This window comes from Scyliorhinus canicula, chromosome 1, assembly GCF_902713615.1.
Source record: "Scyliorhinus canicula chromosome 1, sScyCan1.1, whole genome shotgun sequence".
Taxonomy (NCBI): Eukaryota; Metazoa; Chordata; class Chondrichthyes; order Carcharhiniformes; family Scyliorhinidae; genus Scyliorhinus; species Scyliorhinus canicula.
Window position 1 is genome coordinate 276,611,688 of NC_052146.1, and position 27,331 is coordinate 276,639,018.

The 27,331-nt window shown below is 44.2% G+C and overlaps 1 protein-coding gene across 2 annotated transcripts in view; it reads right to left on the reverse strand.

The window, feature by feature from the left end:
- LOC119974653 (F-box only protein 11) overlaps positions 1–27,331 on the reverse strand; it is a 194,856-nt gene that overhangs the window by 100,567 nt on the left and 66,958 nt on the right. For both annotated transcript variants that reach the window (XM_038813727.1, XM_038813736.1), the window contains one exon: positions 13,272–13,353. In XM_038813727.1, coding sequence (XP_038669655.1) covers positions 13,272–13,353 — 82 coding nt within the window. The remainder of the gene's footprint in view (positions 1–13,271; positions 13,354–27,331) is intronic.

Below are 27,331 nucleotides of genomic sequence, written 5' to 3' on the forward strand. Positions count from 1 at the left end.
TTTGGGTAGAAGTAAGCAGAGTGGATCAGGATGGGATACAGTGCTTTACGATAATAGGACATCAGGGAAAAGTAAGTTTAAGTTAAGGCACCATATCAGAATGTATGAAGCATTCAGAAAAGACAATAAATTAATGGCACAACAGAGATTAATGGAGTTGATCCACGCGTAATTCTCAAGATGCGATTGCAGAGTGAACCAGGTCAAGAATTAACTTTTAGAAGAGGCAAAATGGAAACGTGCCGTAGATGGAGAGGAGACAGCCATTCGCAGCTCATTCAACACATATCAGAAGAAGAGAGATTGTCCCGATAGGAACTTGGAAAATCAGATGTTTGAGTGAAGCTAAGAAATAAAATAGAACAGAAAACATTGGTTTAGGTAGTGGTTTATGGGCTCCATATAAATAGTTGTGTTGGGCAGTGTACAAATTAAATGTGCATGCAACAAGGGTGTTACAAATGTGAAGTTTTGGGGCTGTCTTGTTAATTTGGGGCAAGATGAAGGAATGAAGAGGGTCATGTGATTTAGAATTCTGTTGAAAAGCGAGCGTGGCTTGGTTAAATGGGGGCCAGGTTGTTTTACTTACTGGGAAGGTGGCAAGAGATAATCTCAGCTATAAAAAATGTTCAGGGCAGCTCACTGACATCAAATAAACGGCCAGCCTCCAAGTAACAGGGAGGCGTTAAGAATGTGAGCCTTGGTAAAATTTATTTTAGACTCTATTTAATTTCAAGGTAGACATGGATACAAGGCCTATGCACTTCATCGTTGTCATGGAGGTGAACGTCAAGAGGGGTAAAGGTCACACAAAATCATTGCAGTGTGACCTAGGGTGTTTGTTAAGATATCCTGAACCTCACAGGCATGTCAGTCTGCAAGAATCTGAGAGAAATAGAGTGGAGAGAAACATAAACAGCCGGTCTTGCACCTTAAGCAGAGAGAATACTGGCCCTGTCGGTTACCATATGAAACACAGATGCAAGCTCACGTGCAGATTGCAGAGACTGAGTTTGTGAAGATTTAAACGGGACAAAGATTTACTTAGCTTGGCTAGAGGGAAGCATCTCCAATTCATCCCTCACCGTAAAAGTCAGTTCTGGGATTAGGAGTCACCCAGCTAGCAAAGGAAAAGAAAGGACACAAGCCCTCTGGAACTGAGAATCACCTTTGTACTGGTTCCCGAAGAATGAAGAGTCCAATAAAGAGACAGAGTAAATAATAACTGTGGGAACTTTTTGGTTGCTTTAAAAGTTAATGGGAAGCCTTTCTGTAGTTTAGAGTAAAAGTTACCTCCAAAAATTGTGTTTGGCCAACATAGTTTTCAGTTCATTTGTTACAGTAAAAGTCTTGAAATGTGAATTCTTGCCACGTGATCTTTTCAGTCATTCACTGGGAGTTTGATTTTTTTTTTTTTTTAAACTGCAGGGATTGTAACACCGGTAATTTTGGGGGAGGAGAGATCTTAATCCTGAGGCTGGGAAACTCAAAGTTGTAGAAACAGTATGGAGGACTAATCTATGGAATGCATTCAAGGTATTTTCCAGATCATTACATCAAGGAACTAACTAGGGAACAGTCTATTTTGAATAATGGGACGGGCTTAATTAGTAACCTTGCAACAAAGGAGTCTCTGGGGGAAAGAGTGATCATTGTTTGATTAATTTTATATGGAGTTTGAGAATGATTTAGTCAAGCATGAAACTAGAGTTTTAAATCTCAACCAAACAAACCACGTAGATAAAACATTATGTTGGCTACAGTGGATTGGGAAATAGATTCAAAGATATAATGGTAGATGGCATAATTAAAAGAATTAATTTAGAACTTGCAACAAATATTTATGCCAGAAAAGCACAAAACCGCCAGGAAAAGTGGACCAACTGTGGCTAAAGAGAAGTTAAAGATAGTATTAGATTAAACAAAAGAGTGAAAAATGTTTTCAAAATAGCACACCTGAGGATTGGATGGATTTAAATATTCAGCAACAGATAACCAAGAAATAGGGAAAATAGAATACTAGGGCTACTAGTAACGAAAGAATAACATTTTCTAAAAGCTTGGTTGGATGTTCATTAATGTGAATTAATGGAATAGTATTGAAAGTAAATGTGGGTCCATTACAGGCAGCAGAAATTATAATCAAGAATAAAGGAAATAGGAGAGATTAAACAAATAAGTCATATCAGTCTTTGGGAACTGAAAATACGGTGAAAATGAGGGCCTCAAGGAAATGAGTGGTCGGAAATAGTACTGGAAATGTTAATGGGCCAAAAAGACAACAAATCTCATGGGCCTGATGGTCACCTGCCTAGAGTTTTTAAAATTAGTGGAAACAGTAAGTGTATTCCTTTGATTCTAGGATGGGCCTCGTGGATTGGAAGGTAGCAAAGCACTATTCAAGAATAGAGAGAAGGTCAGATAAAAGAGTTTGGAACATGGTAGCCAGGTACTCAGAAAATCATATGATTGAATGGGATAAACATGGATTTATGAAGGGGAATCCATCATGTTTTTTTAAGGACTAACTAATAGGGTAAATAAGGGGGAAACCAGTGGACGTAGTATATTTAGATATTAAGTATTCACTAATGTGTCACAAAAGAGGTTATTGCACAAAATTAGGGCTCAAGGGATGGGGGTGGGTGGAGTAATATCAAATAATAATATTTATAGTCGCAAGTCGGCTTACATTAACACTGCAATGAAGTTAAAGTGAAAAGCCCCTAGTCGCCACATTCCGGCACCTGTCACGGGGGAAGAATTCAGAATGTCCAAATAATCTAACAGCACGTCTTTCGGGACTTGTGGGGGGAAACCGGAACACCCAGAGGAAACCCATGCAGACACAGGGAGAACATGCAAACTCGCACTGACAGTGACCCAAGCCGGGAATCGAACCTGGGACTCTGGCGCTGTGAAGCAACAGCCACCCTAATAAGAAACAACATCAAAGGGTTCATCCAGGATTTGAAACTGGGACCTCTCACAGATTTGCAGAGTACAATCACCAAAGCGAGAATCTTACCACTAGACCAACAACCCAGTTATTAGTATATTAGCATGACATGAGAAATGGCTAACAGACAAAACTGCAGGGATAAATGGTTCATTCTTGGATTGGTAGCCTATAACTAATGGGGTACCGCAAGGATCAGTGATTGGGCCGTAGCTATTTACCATCTATGTCAATGACTTAGGAGGGGTCAGAGTACAATATACCCAGTTTCGTACCAAAGTTAGTGGGAATGTAAGCTGTGAGAAGGGCACAAAGAGGCTGCAAAAGGGTACAAGTGAGTGGGAAAGAATGCAGCAGTTTAATGTAACGTGGAGAAATGCAAAGCCACCTATTTTGGAAGGAAAAGTAAAAAAAACAAAGTATTTTTTAAATGGAGACCAAGAAATGCCTATGTTCAGGGAGACCTGGGAATGCATGTACTGTATAAATTCGATAACATGTAGACACAGCAAGCAATTAACAAAACAAATGGTATGTTCGCCTTTAATATAAAATATTTGGAGTACAAGAGTAAACTAGTCTTACTGCAATTGTATAGGGTCTTGGTGAGATCACACCTGGAGGATTGTGTAAGGTTTTGCTCGCTCTACCTAAGGAAGGATATACTTGCCTTAGATAGGGTGTAACAAATTTCAATTGACTGATGCTTGGGGTGAGGGGATTATCATAAGGAAAGATTGCATAGACTGGGCCTGCATTTCCTGGAGCTTAGAAGAATGAGAAGTGATCTAATTGAAACACGGAAAATTATTCAGGGACTTAACAGGGATTTGGGGAGAATTTTTTCCCTGCCCAGGGAATAGAACTAGTGTTAGGCCCACGGCAAGGGACCGGCCATTTAGATCAGGGTTGAGGGTGTGAATCTTAGCAATTCTCTATCCCAGAGAGCTGTGGATGCTTAGTCGTTGAGGGTATTCTAGTCAGACACAGATATGGGGATATTGCGGGTAGGTGTTGTGGAATTCGAAGACCAGCTAGGAGCCTACTCAATGGCACATGCTGTTGTTCTCCTGTTTTGTTATTTTCGAACTGAAGCAAATTCAGGGGATTCTGACCGTACATTCCAAATACATAATATCTTAGCAAAAGCCCAAAGCAATTGAAAATATTCAACCCATAGTTACTCATTAGTTCACAACAAATGGTTCACATGGATCCAATTTAGAATCAGAGTTCCTGGAAGGATCTCAGTGATATCTGTGCACAAAGTTTAGGTCCCAATTATAAGACATGACTAGTTTATGCCAATTTATGCCAAAAACTACTGCAGCTTGTAGTTTCACATTTTACAGTAGCGAATGGGGGTAACAGTTTGGCTGATTTTCAATCACTATTCTTCAGTACCAGCACAAGCATTTATAGAAAATGTAATGTTGGCCAAGTGCAATCAGTAAAACAGTACTTCCAATTGGCAACAGTAAAATACATTTTCAGCGTTCCATGGCTAACCCGTTTGGTTTATAGTTTTAATCAATAGTTATACCAAGCGGTTTTGTTGCATTACCCATCTTAACTCAACCCAGTTCCTTTTCAAGTGTCTATCTTTTCTGTCAGAGATCGAAATGACAGATTTACACCGTAGCACTATGTCCACCTGTGACAAGATGTCCTCCAATCAATCCTTTCAGATTTGGGAGAAATTAAGCAAAGATTGAGCCATCGAGATTCCAAAGCCAAATACTGGCAGAAGTGAATCAAAAGGCACAGTAACTCCAACAAGAGCCATCTAATGCAGTCATTTTCAAACTCAGGAGGGGGCATGAGGTCCTGCAGCAGGAGTTGAGGGAGCTAGGCAGAAAGCTAAAAGACAGGACCTCTAGGGTTGTAATCTCGGGATTACTCCCTGTGCCACGTGCCAGTGAGGCTAGAAATAGGAAGATAGAGCAGATAAACACGTGGCTAAACAGCTGGTGTAGGAGGGAGGGTTTCCGTTATCTGGACCACTAGGAGCTCTTCCGGGGCAGGTGTGACCTGTACAAGGAGGACAGGTTGCATCTATACAGTAATCCCGAGATTACAACCCTAGAGGTCCTGTCTTTTAACTTTCTGTCTAGCTCCCTCAACTCCTGCTGCAGGACCTCATGCCCCTTCCTGCTTATGTCGTTAGTACCAATATGTACAACGACCTCTGCCTTTTTGCCCTCCCCCTTCAGGATGCCCGCTACCAGTTCTGAGGCATTCTGGACCCTGGCACCAGGGAGGTAACATACCATCCTGGCCACGAGGTTTGCTAGTGTCACACGGGAGGGTTTCAACTAGTATGGCAGGGGGGTGGGTACCGGAGCAATAGGTCAGAAGGTGAAAGCATTGAGGGAGAACTAAGGAATAGGGCCAGTATGGGTCTGAGGAAGAGCAGACAGGGAGATGTTGCTGAAAACAGCAGGTCTGGTGGCCTGAAGTGCAAATGTTTCAATGCTACTATTACGGGTAAGGCAGATGAACTTAGAGCTTGGATTAGTACTTGGACCCATGATGTTGTTGCCATTAGAGGCCTGGTTGAGGTAAGGACAGGATTGGCAGCTGAATGTTCCAGGATTTAGATCTTTCAGGCAGGATAGAGGGGGATGTAAAAGGGGTGGCGGAGTTGCACTACTGGCTAGGGCGAATATCACAGCTGTACTACGGGAGGACACCTCAGAGGGCAGTGAGGCAATATGGGTGGAGATCAGGAATAAGAAGGGTGCAGTCACACTGTTGGGGGTTTACTACAGGCCTCCCAACAGCCAGCGGGAGATAGAGGAGCAGATAGGTAGACAGATTTTGGAAACTAGTAAAAACAACAGGGTTGTTCTGATGGGAGACTTCAACTTCCCCAATATTGACTGGGACTCACTTAGTGCTAGGGGCCTGGACGGGGCAGAGTTTGTCAGGAGCATTCAGGAGGGCTTCTTAAAACAATATGTAGACAGTTCAACTAGGGAAGGGGCTGTACTGGACTTGGTATTGGGGAATTAACCTGGCCAGGTGGTAGAAGTTTCAGTAGGGGAGCATTTTGGGAACAGTGACCACAATTCAGTAAGTTTTAAAGTGCTGGTGGGCAAGGATAAGAGTGGTCCGAGGATGAATGTGCTAAATTGGGGGAAGGCTAATTATAACAATATTAGGCGGGAACTGAAGAACCTAGATTGGAGGAGGATGTGAGGGTAAATCAACATCTGACATGTGGGAGGCTTTATCAGTTGAAAGGAATTCAGGACCAAGCATGTTCCTATGCAGAAGAAGGATAAATACGGCAAATTTCGGGAACCTTGGATAACGAGAGATATTGTAGGCCTCGCCAAAAAGAAAAAGGAGGCATTTGTCAGGGATGGAAGGCTGGGAACAGACGAAGCCTGTGTGAAATATAAGGAAAGTAGGAAGGAAGTAGGTAGGAAGGAATAGCAAGGAGTCAGGAGGGCTAGAAGAGGTCACGAATAGTCATTGGCAAATAGGGTTAAGGAAAATCCCAAGGCTTTTTACACGTACATAAAAAGCAAGAGGGTAGCCAGGGAAAGGGTTGGCCCACTGAAGGATAGGCAAGGGAATCTATGTGTGGAGCCAGAGGAAATGGGCGAGGTACTAAATGAATACTTTGGATCAGTATTCACCAAAGAAAAGGAATTGGTGGATGTTGAGTCTGGAGAAGGGTGTGCAGATAGCTCGGGTCACATTGAGATCCAAAAAGACGAGGTGTTGGGCGTCTTGAAAAATATTACGGTAGATAAGTCCCTAGGGCCGGATGGGATCTACCCCAGAATACTGAAGGAGGCTAGAGAGGAAATTGCTGAGGCCTTGACAGAAATCTTTGGATCCTCACTGTCTTCAGGTGATGTCCTGGAGGATTGGAGAATAGCCAATGTTGTTCCTTTGTTTAAGATGGGTAGCAAGGATAATCCAGGGAACGACAGGCTGGTGGGCCTTACGTCAGTGGTAGGGAAATTACTGGAGAGAATTCTTCGAGACAAGATCGACTCCCATTTGGAAGCAAATGGCCGTATTAGTGAGAGGCAGCATGGTTTTGTGAAGGGGAGGTCGTGTCTGACTAACTTGCTAGAGTTTTTCGAAGAGGTCACAAAGATGATTGATGCTGGTAGGGCAGTGGATGTTGTCTATATGGACTTCAGTAAGGCCTTTGATAAGGTCCCTCATGGTAGACTGGTACAAAAGGTGAAGTCACACGGGATCAGGGGTGAGCTGGCAAGGTGGATACAGAACTGGCTAGGTCATAGAACGCAGAGTAGCAAGGGAAGGGTGCTTTTCTAATTGGTGGGCTGTGACTAGTGGTGTTCCGCAGGGATCAGTGCTGGGACCTTTGCTGTTCGTAGCATATATAAATGATTTGGAGGAAAATGTAACTGGTCTGATTAGCAAGTTTGCAGATGACACAAAGGTAGGTGGAATTGGGGATAGCGATGAGGACTGTCAGAGGATTCAGCAAATGTGAGGTAATGCATTTTGGAAGGTCTAATGCAGGTAGGGAATATACAGTGAATGGTAGAACCCTCAATAATGTAAGTCAGAGAGATCTAGGTGTACAGGTCCACAGGTCACTGAAAGGGGCAACACAGGTGGAGAAGGTAGTCAAGAAGGCATACGGCATGCTTGCCTTCATTGGCCGGGGCATTGAGTATAAGAATTTGCAAATCATGTTGCAGCTCTATAGAACCTTAGTTAGGCCACACTTGGAGTATAGTGTTCAATTCTGGTCGCCACACTACCAGAAGGATGTGGAGGCTTTGGAGAGGGTGCAGAAGAGATTTACCAGGATGTTGCCTGGTATGGAGGGCATTAGCTACGAGGAGCGGTTGAATAAACTCGGTTTGTTCTCACTGGAACGACGGAGATTGAGGGGCGACCTGATAGAGATCTACTAAATTATATGGGGCATAGACAGAGTGTATAGTCAGAGGCTTTTCCCCATGGTAGAGGGGTCAATTACTAGGGGGCATAGGTTTACGGTGCGAGGGGCAAGGTTTAGAGGAGATGTAAGAGGCAAGTTTTTTTTACACAGAGGGTAGTGGGTGCCTGGAACTCACTGCCAGATGAGGTGGTGGAAGCAGGGATGATAGTGACATTTAAGGGGCATCTTGACAAATACATGAATAGGATGAGAATAGAGGGATACGGACCCAGGAACTGTAGAAGATTTTAGTTTAGACGGGCAGCTTGGACGGCACGGGCTTGGAGGGCCGAAGGATCTGTTCCTGTGCTGTACTTTTCTTTGTTCTTTGTATGGAGACAAAAGACTTCCAAAATTGGTGAATATGTGGGAAATGAGATTCAATATGGTAAAATAGTAGGTGGTTCAATCCGGTAGGGCAGGAAAACTACTCATTCCTTGAAAAGGTAAGAAACTAAATGACAGAAGAACAAAGAGATCTGGAAAGACCTACATAAATCAGTAAAGATAGCTACGCAAGTTGATTTGACCATTAATACCACTAATAACATACTGGATTTCTGGAGCAACTGCTTGCAAAAAAAAGTTGGCTTATAGTTAGACCACACCAGGACTCCAATCCTGGGGTGTAGTCTAACTACATTTAAACTCCCTGTTTTTACAATCAGTTGCTCCAGAACTGTATACTGTTCTGGTGTCTATACTTCAAAAAGGATGCTGAAGCAGTTGAGAAAATGCAGAAAAGATTTTCAATGGGCTGGATTTTGCAGTCAGCTTATTGAGCTGACAATAACTCCAACTCTCACTATTAGCCTGTAAAAATCCTTTATAAAGTTACACTGTGTTGAATAATAACTGTTTTTAAATGTCCAGTAAAGTTCATAATTACTGCAATGGAATTCGCCACAGAGCCAAAGAAAGCAGCCTACACAAAAATCTAGCAATCTATGGAGAAATTGTCCTTTTCAGATCCGAGTTTGAATCTGGCACAAAGTCAAGGAAATCTCAAAGTGTCCAGTGGCCAAGGTGGCAACAAGCAGGGAAAGTCACCAATCACACTGAAGTATTCTCACATACAGGAAACTAGGGAGTAAAAACCAAAGAATCTTTTCACTTAAAATTTTTAATTTTATAGTTAATTTTGTGAATAATTAAGACATGGGGATTAAGATAAAAGTTAAAGTGTCCAACATTAAAAGAAAATTAAATCTGTATTTTGCTTAAGCTTTCACGAGAGATCATGCAAGTGACACCCCAGGAGCAGCTATGAAGCAGGAAATGGAAGGGAGGGAGGAAAATTATAGTCAGAGAAGTGGCATCGAGTAAATTGAATTTCAGAAGGCATTTGACAAAGTGCCACATCAACATTTATTGTGGGAAATAAAAGCTCATCTTAGGCTGGTCAACATGAAGCAGAGTGTAGGAAATGTTTTTTTCCGGGTTGGCAAGATGTAACCAGTGGCATACTACAGGGATCAGTGCTCGAAACTCAACTGTTTGAAGGTGTGGTTGCCAAATTTGCTGATGACACAAAGTAGGGAAAGTAAGTTGTGAAGAGCACATAAGGAGCTATAAACAGAGAGAGAGGTTAAGCAAGTGGGCGAAGATCTGGCAAATAGAGTATAATGTGGGAAACTGTGAAAGTGTCCATTTTGGCAGGAAGAATAAAAAAGATTATCCAAACGGTGAGAGGGTTTTTCAGAGCTCTGAGGTGCATGGATTTGGGTGTCCTACTGCATTCACAGAAGGCCAGAATGCAGGTACAGCAATTAATTAAGAAAGCTAATGTTAACATTTATTGCAAGGGGAATGTAAGGGGAAAAGGGAGGTTATGCTTCAGTTGTACAGGGCACGTGAGAGACCGCATCTGGCATACTGTGTACAGTAGGTTATTCATAAAGGCCTGCCTTCACATCCTTGCCCCTTGCCCAAGGTGTGGTGATCCTCAGGTTAAATCACTACCTGTAGGTTCTACCCAAAGGGGAAAGTAGCCTATGGCAACTTTACCTTTACTGGTCACCTTATTTAAGGAAGGATATAAATGCATTGGAAGCAGCTTAGGGAAGGTTTACCAGATGAAAACCTGAAATGTGTGGGTTGCCTTGTGAAGGAAGGTTAGACAGGCTAGGCACATATTTGCTGTAGTTTAGAAGAGTAAGAGGTGAATCAATTGGAACAAATAAGATCCTGAGGGTTTCTTGACAGGGTGGATGGAGAGAGGGTGTTTCCTCTTGTGGGGGAAACTAGAACTAGGGATCATTGCTTAAAAATAAGAGGTCACCCATTTAAAATGGAGATGAGGCAACATTTTGTGAGGACTGCGAGTCGTTGGAATCTCTTCCTGAAAAGGTGGTGGAAGCTAGATCCTTGAATACTTTTAAAGGCAGAGGTGGATAAATTCTTTGTAAGCAAGGCAGTGATAGGTTATCGCAGGGATGCAGATTTGAGGTGACTATCAGATCAGCTATGATCTTATGAAATGATGAGCAGGCTCGAGGGGTTGGAAAGGCCTCTCCCTGCTCCTTGTTGGCATGTATGTTTGTTCATGTGTATGTTCGTAATTTCTTTTAACGGACTAATTTGTGATTCAACAAATATCAACTTACTCCTGTAATGTTCAACCATAATTACGAGCTTATAGCCGGTCAAAAGCCCGAGCATTTTTGGAGTGAAACCAGTCCTATAAGAGTGAAGGGTCTCATCAGTTCAATAATTTCTAATTAATTACATACTGAAGAGGGAAAAGGCTGGGGAGAACCCCATTCATTAGGCAAGTCTCTGCATAAGCAACAGCACTCTCAGACCAGAGTCCGGCGGCACAGTGGTTAGCACTATCGCTTCACAGCACCACAGACTTGGGGATTCAATTCCCGCCTTGGGTGTCTGTCTGTGTGAAGTTTGCAAGTTCTCCCAGTGTCTACTTGGGTTTCCTCCGGGTTCTCGGTTTCCTCCCACAGCCCAAAGGACGTGTGGGTTAGGTGGATTGACCATGCAAAATTACCCCTTAAGTGTCCAACAATGTGCAGATTGGTTGAGGTTGCAACAATGTGGGGGTGATGGTTGCAGGAATGGAGGGGGGGGTAAGCCTAGATAGGATGCTCCTTTGGAGTCTCATCCAATGAGTTCAATGGCCTCATTCTGCACTGTAGGGATTCTATGACAGTCAGCACAAAAGCTTTCATAATCAGCGTGCTGGGCTAACTGGAGCAAATGCTTGCTTAACAGCTAAATTTTCAATTCGCTGGTATGAATTTCAGGTGAATTGTAAACTTGACCCTTCCTTCACAGTCAGATGTAACATCAGTTTTGGGAAAATGGAAGGAGGCCATTTAGAACATAGAAAAATACAGCACAGAACAGGCCCTTCGGCCCACGATGTTGTGTCGAACTTTGGTCCTAGACTAAGAACAAATTAATCTACCGTAATCCATGTACCTATCCAATAGCCGCTTGAAGGTCCCTAATGTTTCCAGCTCAACTACTTCCACAGGCAGTGCATTCCATGCCCCCACTACTCTCTCGTAAAGAACCTACCTCTGACATCCCCCCTATATCTTCCACCATTCACCTTAAATTTATGTCCCCTTGTAATGGTTTGTTCCACCCGGGGAAAAAGTCTCTGACTGTCTACTCTATTACCCTGATCATCTAATAAACCTCGATCAAGTCGCCCCTCATCCTTCTCCGTTCTAATGAGAAAAAGCCGAGCACCCTCAACCTTTCCTTGTAAGACGTACTCGCCATTCCAGGCAACATCCTGGTAAATCTCCTTTGCACCTTTTCCAAAGCTTCCACATCCTTCCTAAAATGAGACGACCAGAACTGCACACAGTACTCCAAATGTGGTCTTACCAAGGTTTTGTACAGCTGCATCATCACCTCACGGCTCTTAAATTCAATCCCTCTGCTAATGAACACGAGCAGACCATAGACCTTTTTCACAGCTCTATCCACTTGAGTGGCAACTTTCAAAGATCTATGAACACTGATCCCTGCGGTACGCCACTGGTAACTGGGCTCCAGGCTGAATATTTGCCATCCACCACCACTCTCTGACTTCTCAGTTGGCCAGTTCGTTATCCAACAGGCCAAATTTCCCACTATCCCATGCCTCCTTACTTTCTGCATAAACCTTATCAAATGCCTTACTAAAATCCATGTACACTACATTCACTGCTTTACCTTCATCCATATGCTTGGTCACCTCCTCAAAGAATGCAATAAGACTTGTGAGGCAAGACCTACCCCTCACAAATCCGTGCTGACTATCCCTAATCAAGCATGTGTTTCCAGACGCTCATGGCATTGACCTGATGATCTGGGAGCACACCATAACACTGTACTTTTTACACAACTTTATAGAATGTACTGACATTGGAATAATGTAATATTGGTAGGCTCTTCAATTTAATCGACCTGTGAAACTGACCTCTGTTGAAAAACTATCACACAAAAATTCATAAATATTAAATTAGATAACCATTCCAACTTTCTACCCTAACTGCTCTAACAGGGACTACAATTCCATTGCCAATGTGACAACCCTCAAAAGTAACAATTTGAATCAGCCTACTTTTTCTTATCTTTGACTTTTATAATTGTTTGGGTTTTTCAGTTACTATGTCCTATTTGATTAAGTAAGAAGAAAGGAGATGACAAGCAGCATCACGCGAATCAATCCAGTCTTCCTGCAACTTTCCAGCAATGATAGCTGGACAACAACGCTGAATTTCCCCCCTAATTGCTCCCAATTCTGGCCAAGAGACAAAACCAAATAACCATAGTACCACTCCAGCACCAACAGTAATCAGCATAGTTTAGCAATTTAATCCTTAAGAATCTAGATGACCTCGAACAATACCACACAAAGCTTTATTATGCTTTTTCCTTCCCTCTAGTTTCTGCAGACCAAAGGGTCAAATTAACTTCGTGGTCACATAAAAGCTCACTCCAGGAATGGTAAAAAGGGCTAACATGACTCTCAAGGTTACATCAAGAACAAGAGGTCACAGATTCATTAATGGGCGAAAGGAGTAGAAGTGATGGGAGGAAAAATATTTTCACCCAGAAGGCGGTTGGTCTGGAATGAACTTCCTGGGATGGTGTTGGAGGCTAGTGCAATCGAGTTATTTAAAAGGGAATTCGATTGCTATCTGAAAAGAAACAAGGTGCAAGGTTATGGCTATAAGGCAGGGGAGTGGGATTAGGTAGAGTGATCTTTCAGAGAGCAAGTGTAGTTGACTCAATGGGCTGAATGGCCTCCTCCTTCTGCACTGTAAAGATTCTGTGAAAATAAAGGAACCATGCAAAATTTTTAAATTATTTTGTAAAATCTAAAAATACATATTTGCTCACAATACAAAATTTGCTTACCCGGAAGGTCTTGTAACTTTCCCGACACCCTTGCGCGCTTAGCTCTATGACCAAAATTTTCTGACGTTGAAGTGGAAGCACCCTAGGAGACAGCAAAAGGCAATAACTCAGTTAACAACAACAATTACATAACAACAATTACATAAAACTTAAGGACAATTTCCAATTTAAATATATTTTCGACTCCAAGAAGTGAGAATAGTATGCTGTGTTATTTTACAGTAAACCTGTTCTCCCTCCATTTTTACCTATAAAATTCTCCATGCTGCATTAGATTTTGTGGATGGAAGAGCTAGCAGATACTGGAAGATGTTTTGGTGTTTTTAACTTTCAACTTTTTCCATGATGTCAAGAGTTTTGCGAGTTTGGATGAGAAAAGAAAAAGCCACAAACTTCACTCAACTTGGTAAAAGAAAATCACTAATCCTTGCAGTAACTTGCAAAAGGAGATATGTAACTCAGTGGTACTAAAACAGGGGTCTTCAGAGACTTCCTGGAGGTCCGCAAAATAAACAGATATGGGACGTCCAAAGATATTGCATGGCGATTGGATGAAGAACGTGCCAGTCATGAGCATTGGGTTCATAGTCCAATGCTTTACTGCTGATCTTTTTTATTTTATTTTTTGTTATACAGAACAAAGGTAGTAATAAAAGTACATCAAAAACAATATACACATAGGTTGTCTTTTGTTATTTACACTGGTTGTTTTTCATTATTTACAATGGTTGCAGCTTCTTGTTTTGCGTTCGCCACTGGGCGCTAACTTCTAGCCGGGTCACCAACCAACCTCTCTCCACCTTTTCTTACTGACCCCCCTCCCAATCTAGTCATCTGGATTCCCGCTTCCCTCTTCAGATCTTGTATCTTGTTCCTGTTTAGTTGATGTGACGGCATGTATTTAGATATTTGCTGAGCATGGTCGGGTTCCATGCTTCTTTGAACCCTCTCCCTCCCCCGTTCATTTGAGTTTGTTTTTGCGCCTTGGCTTTCAACTCCCTCTGGCTTACTTGCTATTGGCTGCAAACAGGTCTTGGAACAACTGGCTGAATGGCTCCCACATTTTGTGGAAACCTTCTTCCAATCCCCGGAGGGCAAATTAAATTTTCTCCATCTGGAGAAAATCCGACAGGTCGAACAGCCAGTCTGCAGCTTTGGGTGGTGATCACCAGCCAAGCAGGTTTCTCCTTTGCAATTAGGGAGGTAACGGCAAGGGTGTTGGCCCTCCTCCCCATCAAGAGATCTGGCTGTTCTGATACCCCAAAGACCGCCATTCTCGGGCAAGGCTCCACCTCTCATCCCCACCACCTTGGACAATGTCTCAAAGCCAGCTGTCCAGAACCCGACAAATGTGACGTGGTTGGCTGGGCCTCCTTGGCATTAGCCCTCCACCTCCGGGAAGAACCTACTCATGCGGGTTCTAGTTAAGTGAGCTCGTGTACCATACTGTTGATAATCTCAGCGAAACAGTAACTTGCCCATCACACCCACAACTGCCTCCTCACTCCTTAATACTCACAACTTGCTAATAACTGATGTGATCCCTATCCACCTCCATGATATCTGTAAATAAAATTGTTTTATTAATTTACCGGTTGTTGTCTCAATGAGTATTTTAGTGTATTCTGAACTTCAATGGGGTGGTTCATGATTACTAATCTATTTATAAGACGGTCCTTCAACCAGATACGTTAGTGAACCACTGTTCTAAGTCGGGCATCGTTAAACTCAGGGGCGCAACCCGCAGGTGGGTGTCGGGAGGGTCTCAGAGCCGTCCGCCGCAGTGCTCCCGATCATGTAAATCCGTGCGCAACAGCTGCAGCAACCGGCTTTTAGCATGCCGACTGCAAGCGGCCTTCAAAATGGCCACGAAGATGTAAAACAATGTGGCCACACTACGGATGCTTGCCAGATCGGCACGCGTGTGCGGTGCGCCCGTTTTTTTTTTTCTTTTGAAACGGTTGCAGCTTTTTTTTACAAGTTCGGGGGGGTCCTACTCATTTTATTTTTATTTTTTTACAAGTTCGGGGGGATTTTAATTGATTAAATATTATCGGGGAAAAATGCAGAACTTTGGACAGATGGGGACTCCATATTTTCCGACACCGGAAGGCTTCACTTTCATCCAACAGGTTCCATTGGAGGAGTGTGTACGAGGGCCAAAGGAACCCAAAACCATTTCCTCCATTTTTTGTCAGCAGCAAACAAGGCAAGTGAAAATGGTGGGCCGCGTAGGCCGGCCGGCGTGGGCCGTGATGTTCGGCCGGCATGGGTCGTGAAGGCTGGCCGGTTGGTAAAAATGGACCGCGGAAAAAAGTTTGAAAAATACTGGTCTAACTGATGGCCCATCAGTATGTCTGCTCTACAGAGACAGCATGAAGTGACCTCAAAGTAACATTTCCACCTTGACAATATTTTGGCTCACCTCACTATTTTACAAAGATTAAAACCTTCACATCATATCTGAAGCATATGAAATTTAAGAAGCAAAGAGCAACAAGACATTTGATTAGTGTAATGTTGATGCTAGCCAGATTTGGCGTACCCACTTTTTCGATCTAGATTTATATCAGGATTTTATTGATAGTTAACCAAATTGGAATAGTTTTCTCTTTCAATAAATCATGCTTGACAGCAATCAAATATCTATCCTTACTTGTTCCATTATGTAAATGCATTTTCAAAGAAATTTTCAATTGAAAAGTGAAGATGACCAGATGATGCCTGTTGAACATATTGAAAACTTCACTAACAGCCTACACCAAGGATCAATTTACATAAAGGTTGAAAATCTACTAAGTTTGTCGTGAACACCTTCAAATTAACCAACTCACTAGAAGGAAGGATGCAGAGAAATGTCAAAACATTACATATGCAGCTTCAATCTGCACTGATCATCCCATAAACCATTTACAAAGACAAAGCTCAATGTGCAACCACTTTCCTCACAATGCATTCATATTAACCTTGTTTAATAAATGAATTGTTACTGCTCATTGATACGTCTCAGAGATTTAAATCGGAGGATCTGTTATTTCAGCAATTAGCCGATAAGGCGGTGATCACTTATTGCTGTGGTTATCTCCAGTACAAAGTTTTGATCGAGTCCAGTCCCTTGCTACACTGCAGAGGGAGATGATTAGTGTTGCAACTTAGAGCAGTATTATTAAGCTGGTAGGATTGATACAGAAGGTTCAGTCAAGAAAAATACAAGCAGAAGAGCTGAGGTAGTGAGAAATCAGAACACATGTAGAAAGGTCCGAAGATGTATAAAGGAAATGCTTCTACATACAAATGATGGTAGAATTTTTGGAACACTTATTAACTTTAAATCTGAAACTGATTGATTTTGATTAACCAGAGGCGATAAAAGAGTTATGAAGCAAAGACAGTTATATAGATAGAGCTACATCACTGTTAAGCCATGATCTCACAGAACACACTCAAGAGTTCAAATAGTCTCCTCCTGCGGTCCTATATCATCAAAAACTGAACAATTCTACCTCAGTTATTGCCCCGAGGTCGATTTATGATAAAACTCTGTACAACAGAAACAGAACATAAAAACAGAAGTAGGCCATTTGACCCCTCAAGCCTGCTCTGCCATTCGACAAGGCTGGTCTGACCTTCTCACGGTATAGGTCCAGCCTCCTCAAGCTATCCTTGTAAGACAATCCCTCTACCCCAGGAATCAATCTAATGAACCTTCCCTGAAAGGCCTCCACTGCGAGTATATCTCTCCATACGAATGGAGCCCAAAACCTATGTACTTCTCACCAATGCCATGAACAGTTGCAGCAAGATTTACCAATTTTTATTACTACTGGGGTCGAGATTGACTGGAAAACTACTAATCACTGAACAGTACAATATTAATGGACGATCTTTCCCATCCCAAGGTAGACAGGTTGGCATAAATGTAATAATTGTGGTCAAAGTGGGGTTTGCATTTCAGGATGCATGCAAAGAGGAGTTTGCGGGATTCTCCGTCCCGCTGCACGCGCCGGCAACGGGATTCTTCGTCTTGGCAGCCGGTCAATGGGGTTTCCCATTGTGGGCATCCCCACGCCGTCAGGAAATCCGTGAGTGCGCTGCCGGCGAAACAGAGGATCCCGCCAGTGGAGAATCCAGCTATGTTTCACAGCTAACAAGGAAAGAAATTTCACAATATAGTTCCAGAAAGTGAAGTGGGGCAAATGACTTTGTAGAACAAGTGGGAACCAGCAACCACAACATAGTTAGTTTCAATGTAAAAATGTAAGAGAGTGACGAAAGGACAAAAGACTAAGATAGGGCAGAAACTTGCACAAATTTACTACGTAGATCATTTAACAGGATGACAGACAGCATGTCTGGGACTGTGGCACAGTGCGTAGCACTGCTGCCTCACAGCTCCAGAGTCCCGGGTTAGGCCTTGGGTGACTTTGTAGAGTTTGCACTTTCTCCTGGTCAGCGTGGGTTTCCTCCGGGTGCTCCGGTTTCATCTCACAGTCCAAAGATGTGCAGGGTAGGTGGATTGGCCATGCCAAATTGGCCCTTAAGTGTCCAAAAGGTTAGATGGGGTTACTGGTTTACGGGGATAGGGTGGAGGCATGGGCTTAAGTGTGGTGCTCTTTCCAAGGGCCAGTGCAGACTCGGTGGGCTGAATGGCCTCCTTCTGCACTGTAAATTCTATGGTTCTATGTGGGGTGAGGGTTGTGAAATCTTCAAATAGTCCACACATAGTTACTGAATTAAGTAGATATCCATGAAATAAAAGCAAGACAAAAGATTTCTGAAAAGTTATGTTTAGCACTACAAAAGAAAATCATAAATACAGAATGTTCAATTTGTCAGTAATAAATGAGATTATTTAAAAGGCTGATAAGAGGAAGCAAAGAATTTTCACCTACACATCGAAAATATAAAGAGGGTAGTTGGAGCTGAGGGCTGAAGAGGGAAATGTTTGGAGGATGAACATGGTACAGTGGAGTTGTTATATAAATATTTTGCAACAGTTTTTACAAATGCGTGTGCCACACGTACCACCCAGCCTTTACAGATATTACAGACAGACCAAGAGCAGGAGTAGGCCACTTGGCCCCTCAAACCTGCTCCGTCATTCTATTCGACCATGGCTAATCTGACTGCAATCTCAACCTACCCAGATAATCTTTCAGCCCCTTCAAGAATCTAACTACCTCTGCATTAAAAACTTAGCTTCCAGTTGCCACATTTCTGCCCATTTTTTCAGATTTCTTTTGGTCCTCAGAATTAATTAAGATGTCTACAAATTTATACACTAATTCCTCTAGCCCAAAGGTGTCCAACCTTTTGATGGAAGGGGCCACAGTTCACATTTCAAAGTTTTTTCTCACTCATGGGGCTGGTGAGCAAATTTCAGAAACATAAGGCATGAGAAATTTATCTAGCTGTTAACCAAAACAAATGATGTTTTATGAAACCTCAAATAAGGAGATTATTACCTTATCTTCTGGTCATTATATTGATACTGATTTAGTGAGATTTCTGGCATTGAGTATTTGTGCAAGCACAAACAATGTCTGCCCACACACGATGTAGCAATGCAGAGTATTCTTAATAGATGCCCATCTGTCAGGAGTGATATTGATTTTTCATGTTTTTCATTCTTGAAAAAAGCTGCTCACAGCAATATGTGCTGGCAAACAGTCCAATGAATCGAAGGACATGTTTTGGTAGATTTGGAGGAGTCTCTCAGGGAACATATTGACTACAAATGCAAGCCTTGGTTTTGGTGGAAGTCAAAACAGTGCTCCCACGTTAGCTACAAGGGAAAAAATACTGCATCGACTACTGCTGATGGTTGTTCAGCAATTTTAGCGGCAACTTTTGAGTGAGCATCATGCGAGTTTAATTCCAAATGTATTTATAAAGAAGGCTTTTACAATCTCAATACGCCCAAACACTTGGAAGAAATCTCCCCTAATAAGAGAGCTGTGTTGATGGCTCCTACAATTAAATAACCTCCCAATCAATAAAACTAAAGAGCCTCTTGCATACCTCTGTCCAATTCTACCTTCCACAAGCCATCGCTCACAGTGGAGAGGTGGTAAGGGTAGACTCAAGAGAAATACAAATGAAAAGTAACATAAAATTAACCTTTAGTGCAGTGTAAAATTTTGTTTTACGCAATTTCCAAACTTACCTTTCATATTCAAGTACAATAAATACAAAATAGGACAAACCCTGCATTTGTTATACATATCTTATCTGAAAAAGGTACTTGCAAAAGGTTCCTTTTTCGTCAGGATGATGAAGCATTGACTGTGTAAAGTTGATTGTTAAACTTCAAGTGAAGGATATCGGTGATGAATTTGAAAGTGCAAGCTCCAGATTGCCTAACCCTCACCAGTCCCTTCTCAAGACTGTCAACTTGTATAGACTTGCACTCGCCTGACAAAGAACTACTTTCCTGTATTCTGGGGTGGGACAGCAACCTAAACAAAATTAACTCTTTTATCCTCACACACTTGCAGCCTTCAGATTTGAATATGCAGTGTTTGAAGAATTGCAAGATAGTTGCATTGGCACACCTGGCATCTTCTGTCAATATTTTTTTCCCCAGCAGATGTGGAACTCAAAAAACAGAATTTGTTGTCAGTGGTGTGTGCGTTACATACTGGATTCCAGCAACAGTACATCATGGAGTGTGGAGCCACAAAGCTTTTTCCTTTTATTTTGTTCTTCGTTCCTTCTTCCCTTTCACTCACTTTGTCCATCAAACCTTTATCAGATTTTGTTTGTGCACTGAACCTCCACTTGATGCAATCCTCCCTGTCTTGGTTCTCATTTCATTTCAAATTGGAGCGGTAGAGGTCTGCAAAAATACTTTTATGATATGTAACTAGATTTTACTGATAACATTTTAATTATACAACAGTAAATGTTAATGGACAGTGTATTACATAGCACACTACCCAATTTTTGTTATTGGGTTTACAATGTTATGGGGCTGACTACAGCAATGCTTTCCTAAATCCAGGATCCGCTCGCCTGGGAGGAGCTGCTTAATATCAAATTATACTTTCAACGCTGCCAGGAAGCTGATTTTCTAAGGATCTCAGCTGCTCCACCTGAGCCAGAGAAATTCAGGGCAAGGACCTCTAATTATCCACTGTATGAGTGGAGCATCACAGCATTTGGAAAAGCAGCAAATTAATTTAGAGTAAAAGGACTGAGATTGTTTGAACTGAATGAATGCTACATTAAGAATGTACTGTCATAGAATATCTTTCTTTTTCTATCCACTTTTTTTAAAACTAAGCCTTATTTGAATGTAGTTCAACTTCTAATAGGTAACGAATGGGCACTACTGCAAAATTACAGGGCCCTTTAAGTAGCAAATGATCATAGATTCATAGAAACCCTACAGTGCAGAAGGCCATCCTCAGTTCAGACAAATTACATGTCACATGAATGGCTTTGTGATGTAATCATAATTCCATTCCTGAGAAGGCAGCAACACCATGAAAAAGACGATGGACTAACATTTAAAGTTAGAGACATTAGAGGAAAAAAAACTTTACAGGGAAATTCAATTCAATTCAAAGAATTAAAGACATAACAAATGAGGTACAATTAATTCTCCTTTTATGATCAAGAGAGCCAAATGGCATGCTCCTAAAATTTCACGTTCAATTAGTTCATGTGCTAAGTAGCATTCCAGTGTCCAAATCTTTAAAAGATTGAAGGAAACATCTGTTTCCAGTCAACCAGTCGGAACTGTCAGAGCACTGAAGTTTCAAGACAATAACAATTATCCTGCTACTCGCAAGCTAATCTATTTCGCAAGATGGTTTAAAGTATGAGGAACGCTCAGATTGTGTCAAAATGACAAACCTTCATCTCCTGTCTCCTAAAGCAAGGTTCCCAAAATCCCGTCATAATCACCTAAACCAACACCGTTCTCTTGTTCACTCTGATCTCCCCTCATGCCTTCTCTAAGCTACAGAATCCTGCCCCCTCAATCCCATTTCCACAAAATAAAATCACCCACCTTTCCTCCTTGTCCTCATGCTAACTGACATTGTGAACTTCTCCCTCTCCTCAGACACTATATCACTCCTTTTCAAATTAATCACCATTACCCCCTTGCAAAAAAACTAACTTGGACGCTTGCTATCCTTGCAAAAAACCCCATTCCAATACAAAATCCCCAAATGTGTGAAATCCAAGCCCATTTTGTGGGATCTCCAGCCCTGCCACAATACTTAAAACGCCCCAAAATCTAAATAGCATCCTCATACCTCCTCACCTTTCTCCATCTCTTTGTAGCCTTTGTGCTGGTTGAACAGATCATCCTCCTCATACCCTCTCCTCCATTATCAAGTTGTATGACTGCCCTCGTCCTTTTCTATTCCTGCTTAACCAGTCATTGCTCAAGACTCTGCTTCCTGTCAACGCAGTTACTTCTGAATCCATCCTTTGCCATCTATTTCACAACTATTTGCAGTCCTTCTACAATGTCAGATTCCATACTGGCACCGTGGTACAGTAGTTAGCACTGTTGCTTCAAAGCACCAGGGTCCCAGATTCAATTCCTGGCTTGGGTCACTGTCTGTGCGGAGTCTGCACATTCTCCCAGTGCCTGCTGAGTTTCCACCGGGTGCTCCAGTTTCCTCCCGCAAGTCCCAAAAGACGTGCTTGTTAGGTGGATTGGACATTCTGCATTCTCCCTCAGTGTACCCGAACAGGCCAGAGTGTGGCGACTCAGGGATTTTCACAGTAATCTCATTGCAGTGTTAATGTAAGCCTACTTGTGACAAAAAACGGTTATTTAAGATGGCAACACCAAGCTCCATCTCTCTCAACAACTATTACCTGGGCTGGTTCACCCGGAGGTGGCAACCGTTCGTCGACTTCTTCGCAGAAAATTAATCGTCAGCAGAAGGGGGGGGGGGGGTTTAGCTTAGAGTAGGGGGTTAATAAAGGTGGGACCTGTAAGGGAGGGAGACGGCTTTTGCACTATGCTTATAGTTTCATGTACATTGTTTATTTTTTTGTTGTTATTATAACACCAAAAATGCCTCAATAAAATGTTTATTAAAAAAAACTATTATCTGGGCCGTCAAACCTTTTCTTCAACGTCCAACGCTGGATGAGCCATAAATTCCTCGAATAAAGATTGGATATACCAACGCCATTATTTGTTAACGATTCCCCCCTCCCAAAAGCAAGTTACGTTGGCTATCCACCCACCAATGCTTCAAAAACTTAAGTCATCCTTGTGTTCAATTCCTTCTACAGCCTCACCAGGTGCTCCACGGGACCGGTGTTAGACAAATGTGACACGGAGTTATATGGCATAGTAATAAAAACTCTTCTGCACTTGTCTAATGCTGTCCTCATGCACAGCTCCAATTTGCATCACTCCACTGGCTGTCATGCCTTTAACTGCCTTGGCTCTAAACTCTGCAATTCTGCCCTTTAATATCTTGGCCTCTCTATCTCTTTCTGCTCCTTTAAGACATTCGTCATTCAATCCTACATCTCAAGCCTCTTCTGACATTTCTTTGTGGCTTTTTGGCCAAATTTTTGGTCACCATTCCTGACATCTGTAACTAGCTCTGGAATTGTGTTTGGCAACACTACTGTCAAGTACTCCGGGGTGTTTATTACATTGAAGTAAAAAATTCAAGTTGTTGGTGTACAATTCAACATTGAAGAATAACAAGCACCAATCGTGGCTTTTGCTCAATGGACAAGGTTGCTGCAATGCATCTTTCTGAAGTGGGGAGTGGCACTGAGTGATGTACATGTCGACTGCAACAGTAACCTATAATGAAGTGAAATCTCTAGGACAGTGGTACACAAACAAAACAGAATACGGTTACAGTATGCATCGACCATTAGTCTTCTATTGAATAGAATGAAGGAGAAGCACGCTATTTTAGCAGCCTAAACTATGAAAGTTATAGAATAATAGGAGACCACTCGTCTCATGATGTCTGTGCTGGCGCTTTACAAGATCTATCCAATGAGGATCACTCCCCTGCTTCTTCCCCACAGCTTTGTAAACATTCCCCTTATTTATTCAGTTCCAGTTTTAAAATTATTAAATCTGATTCCACCTGCCTTACTGGCAGTGCATTTCAGCTAACAGCTCTGCTTTAACATGGTTTCCTCTTCACCTCTTGCTTCTTTCGCCAATCACTTTCATAGAATTCCTACAGTGCAGGAGGCCACTCAGCCCATCAAGTCTGCACTGACCCTTGGAAAGAGCAACCTACCTGGGTCCAAGCCCTCCAAGCCCCAACCCGATCCCCATAAGCTTTTAGGGCACTAAGAAGCAATTTAGCAGGGTCAACCCACCTAACCTGCACATCTTTGGATTGTGGGAAGAAACCGGAGCACCTGGAGGAAACCTACGCAGACAAGGGGATTCTATGATTCCATCAAACAGGATCTTCCGGTGGCGACATGTAGGTGGAGGTCACACTTTGGGTGTCTCCTGCTGGAGCTTTTCGCTTTTGGCCTTTTCACCAAGACTTGGGGGCAAAATTTCATATGATTGATCACCAGACAAGTTGTGGTAACTAAAGGATATCGAAATCCCAACAGAAAAATACAGGACGAAAAGAAGCAAGCGATAGTCCAGCTGAGAGCTTGAGTTTGGTCCAGAATTCTGTTGGTGGAAAAATGGCGGGAGCAAGCTCGCCGGATGGGACTGCACCCATTACGGTGGACACGCTGGCTGATGTGATGGCAGCGGAGCTGCAGTTCACCAAGCATTTTGAGCAGCATGGGAAGGAAATGATGACCTCGCTCAAACAGCTGGTGGACGATATACTGGCCCCGATAAAGGCAGCTCTTGGAAAGACGTCAACAGCGGTGCGGGAGTAAGGAGAGGCTTTGATGGGGGCGGAGGCGGCATTGTCGCGGTACAGTTCACATTGATAGAAGAGCTGAAGAGGGTGGAGGAAAACAACAACGGGCTGAGAACTCAAGTGGAGGACTTGGAGAACAGGTCATGGCGGCAGAATCTCCAGGTCGTGGGACTGCCCGAATGGCTGGTGGGCCAGAAGCCGACAGTATTTTTCAGGATGTTCACCAAGTTGTTGGGGATGGAGGAGGGTGACGCATCCCTCTTTGAGATGGATTGGGGTCACAAGTCACTCCAGCCGAAGCAAAAGGCAAATGAACCATCAAGAGCTGTGATAGTCTTTTCTTAGCTACTACATGAAGGTGCTGAAATGGGTGAAACAATCGAGAGGGGAGATGGAAAGCCAGTGGAATTCGTACATGCCAAGAACTCTCAGTGGGACTTCAGGTGGCGGCGATGTCCGAGTGAGTCGCACATTCGGCGGGCTCTCACTCCGGCGGGCGTTTAGGGGCTGATTCCCCACGATAGCGGGACCACGGACCTGAAGGAAGGCGGCAGCGAAAGTGCTGAGGAGCGGGCTGCGGCACATGGAACAGCGGGAGTCCAGGAGGCAGAAGAAAAGAGAGAAAAAGGGACAGAGGCAAGGACCTGAAGAAACTTACCTAGAACCTAAGATGGCGGACACACGGACCCCGGACTCAGCAATCCAGCAGGAGCTGGATAACAAGTCCAGTTTTGAAGCGCTGAAGCGGGACAGCTTGGCGCTAGAAGTTGACGGGCTGAAGGAGCGGCAGAGAAGACTGCTGGACAGAGTGGAAGGGCTGGAGAATAGAGCCCGCAGGAACAACCTGAGGATGGTCGGCCTCCCGGAGGGGGCTGAGGGAGCAGAGGCCGCAGCGTTTGTAGCAGACCTATTGATGCAGCTGATGGGGGCCAAAGCCTTTCCGCGACCGCCGGAGCTGGAGGGGGCATACAGAGTGCAGGCGAGGCAGGGGCGGGACCCCCCCCCCCCCCCCCCCCCCCCCCCCAGCCCAATGGTGATAAGGTTCCACAGGTTCGTGGACAAGGAGCGGGTGCTGCGGTGGGCAAAGAGCGCCAGGAGCAGCGCGTGGAACAACAGTGTCCGCTGCATTTACCAGGACCTAAGCCAGGAGGTGGCTCGGCGGCGAGCAGCCTTTAAAAATGTCAAGGGGGTGCTGTTCAAGAAGCACGTGAAGTTTGGTCTGCTGATCCCGGCTCGTCTATGGGTCACGCACCAGGGTCAACACCACTACTTCTCCGAGCCTGAAGAAGCGATGGACTTTGCGAGGGATCAGGGGCTGGTCCCGAAAAGAGGCCCCACGGACACGAATTAGACCCGAGGACTACCGTAGGAAGGTACGCCGAATGGGCCTGGACTGCTGTTCAACGGTTTGCTGGGTCAAAGATGCCAAGCGGAACATTTGGGACTCTTTCCTTTGTTCATGGACATTGGTTTGGGGGTTTTTTTTTATTGTTTGTTTTTTCTCTTATGTTTTTGTTTTTTCCTCTTTTTTCTGTTTTTTCCTTTTTGGGCGGATTTGTACTTTTTGTGCCGCTCACGGAGGACACTGGAGCCGGCACGGTAACGAAGGGGGGCCGGTCAGCAAGGGGGGCCAAGGACGTGGGTTTTGGGGGGGGGGGGGGTTTTTTGTTTTATTGATGTCCATGCCTTCCTGTGCCAGTGAGTTTGCTCCAGTGGGTTGGAGAGGGGGATAGGGCGCCAGGGAGTGGGGAGGAGGACCGGGAAACAATGGGAATGAGACAGGAAGGCGCCGGAGTGTTGAGTTACCGGGCTAGTAGCCAGTGGATGGCAGGGGTGGGGGTATCGGGGGATGTTGTTGGGGGGGGGGGGGCTGTTTTGCTGAGGGAGGGACTTGAAATAGGCACTGGAAAGGAGGTCATGGGTGGAAGCAGCCAACAGGCGGGCCAGGAATGGCGCGACGCATGGGCCAGGGGCCGGCCCAAGAAAGGCTATGGCTGACCAGCGTGGTGGGGGGGTGGGTTGTGCCCCCGACCAGGCTGATCACCTGGAACGTCAGGGGACTGAATGGGCCGGTTAAGAGGGTGCGAGTGTTCGCGCACTTGCGGGCTCTGAGGGCGGACATAATTATGTTGCAGGAGACACATCTGAAAGTGTCTGACCAGACCAGGCTAAGGAAGGGCTGGATTAGCCAGGTCTTCCACTCGGACTTGGACTCGAAGTCCAGGGGGGTGGCAATCATGATCAACAAGAGGGGGGGGGGGGGGGGGGGGGAGAGAGAGAGAACGACTTTAACATGGTCCTTGACCCGGCTTTGGATCGGCCGTGTCCCAGAAGGGGTAGACTCCCAGCAATGGCAAGGGAGCTGAAAGGGTTTATGGAGCAAATGGGAGCAGTGGACTCCTGGAGAGCCAGACAGCCGACAGGAAGGGGCTACTCGTTTTACTCACGTCCATAAAGTATATTCTAGGATACATTTCTTCGTACTAAGCAGGGATTGTATAGGGGAGGTAAAGAACACGGAATATTCGGCAATTACTATCTCAGACCATGCCCCGCACTGGGTAGACATGCAGATCGGAGGGGCGAGCTACCAACGCCTGCAATGGAGGCTAGATGTGGGACTGCTGTCGGAGGAGGGGATCTGTGAGAGGCTTCGGAGGTGTATGCGAAATTACCTGCAGGTGAATGACACGGGGGAGGTCTCAGCGGCGACCCTGTGGGAGGCGAAAAAGGCAGTAGTGCGGGGGGGAGCTGATTTCAATTGGGGCCCACAGAGCCATGGCAGACAGGGCAGAGATGGATAGATTGGTCAGGGAAATGGGTCAGATAGATGTAGAGCATGCGGAGTCCCCGGGGGAGGTTTTACTCAGGGAGAGGCAGAGACTACAGGCGGAACTGGGGGCACTATCCACGAGTAGGGCCGTGGAACAGCTTAGGAAGGTGAGGGGCGTGGTGTACGAGCATGGGGAAAAGGCTAGCAGACTGTTAGCGCAGCAACTCAGGAGGAGGGAGGCGGCCAGGGAAATAGGTAGAGTGATGGATGAGGAGGGGCGCAAAGCGGAGGACCCGGCAGGATTGAATAAGGTATTCCGGGACTTCTATCGCAAGCTGTATACTTCGGAGCCGCCGGAAGAACCGGAGGAGATGAAAAGGTTTCTGGACGGGTTAACATTCCCAACAGTAGGTGGGGGATGAGTGGATGAGCTGGGGGCC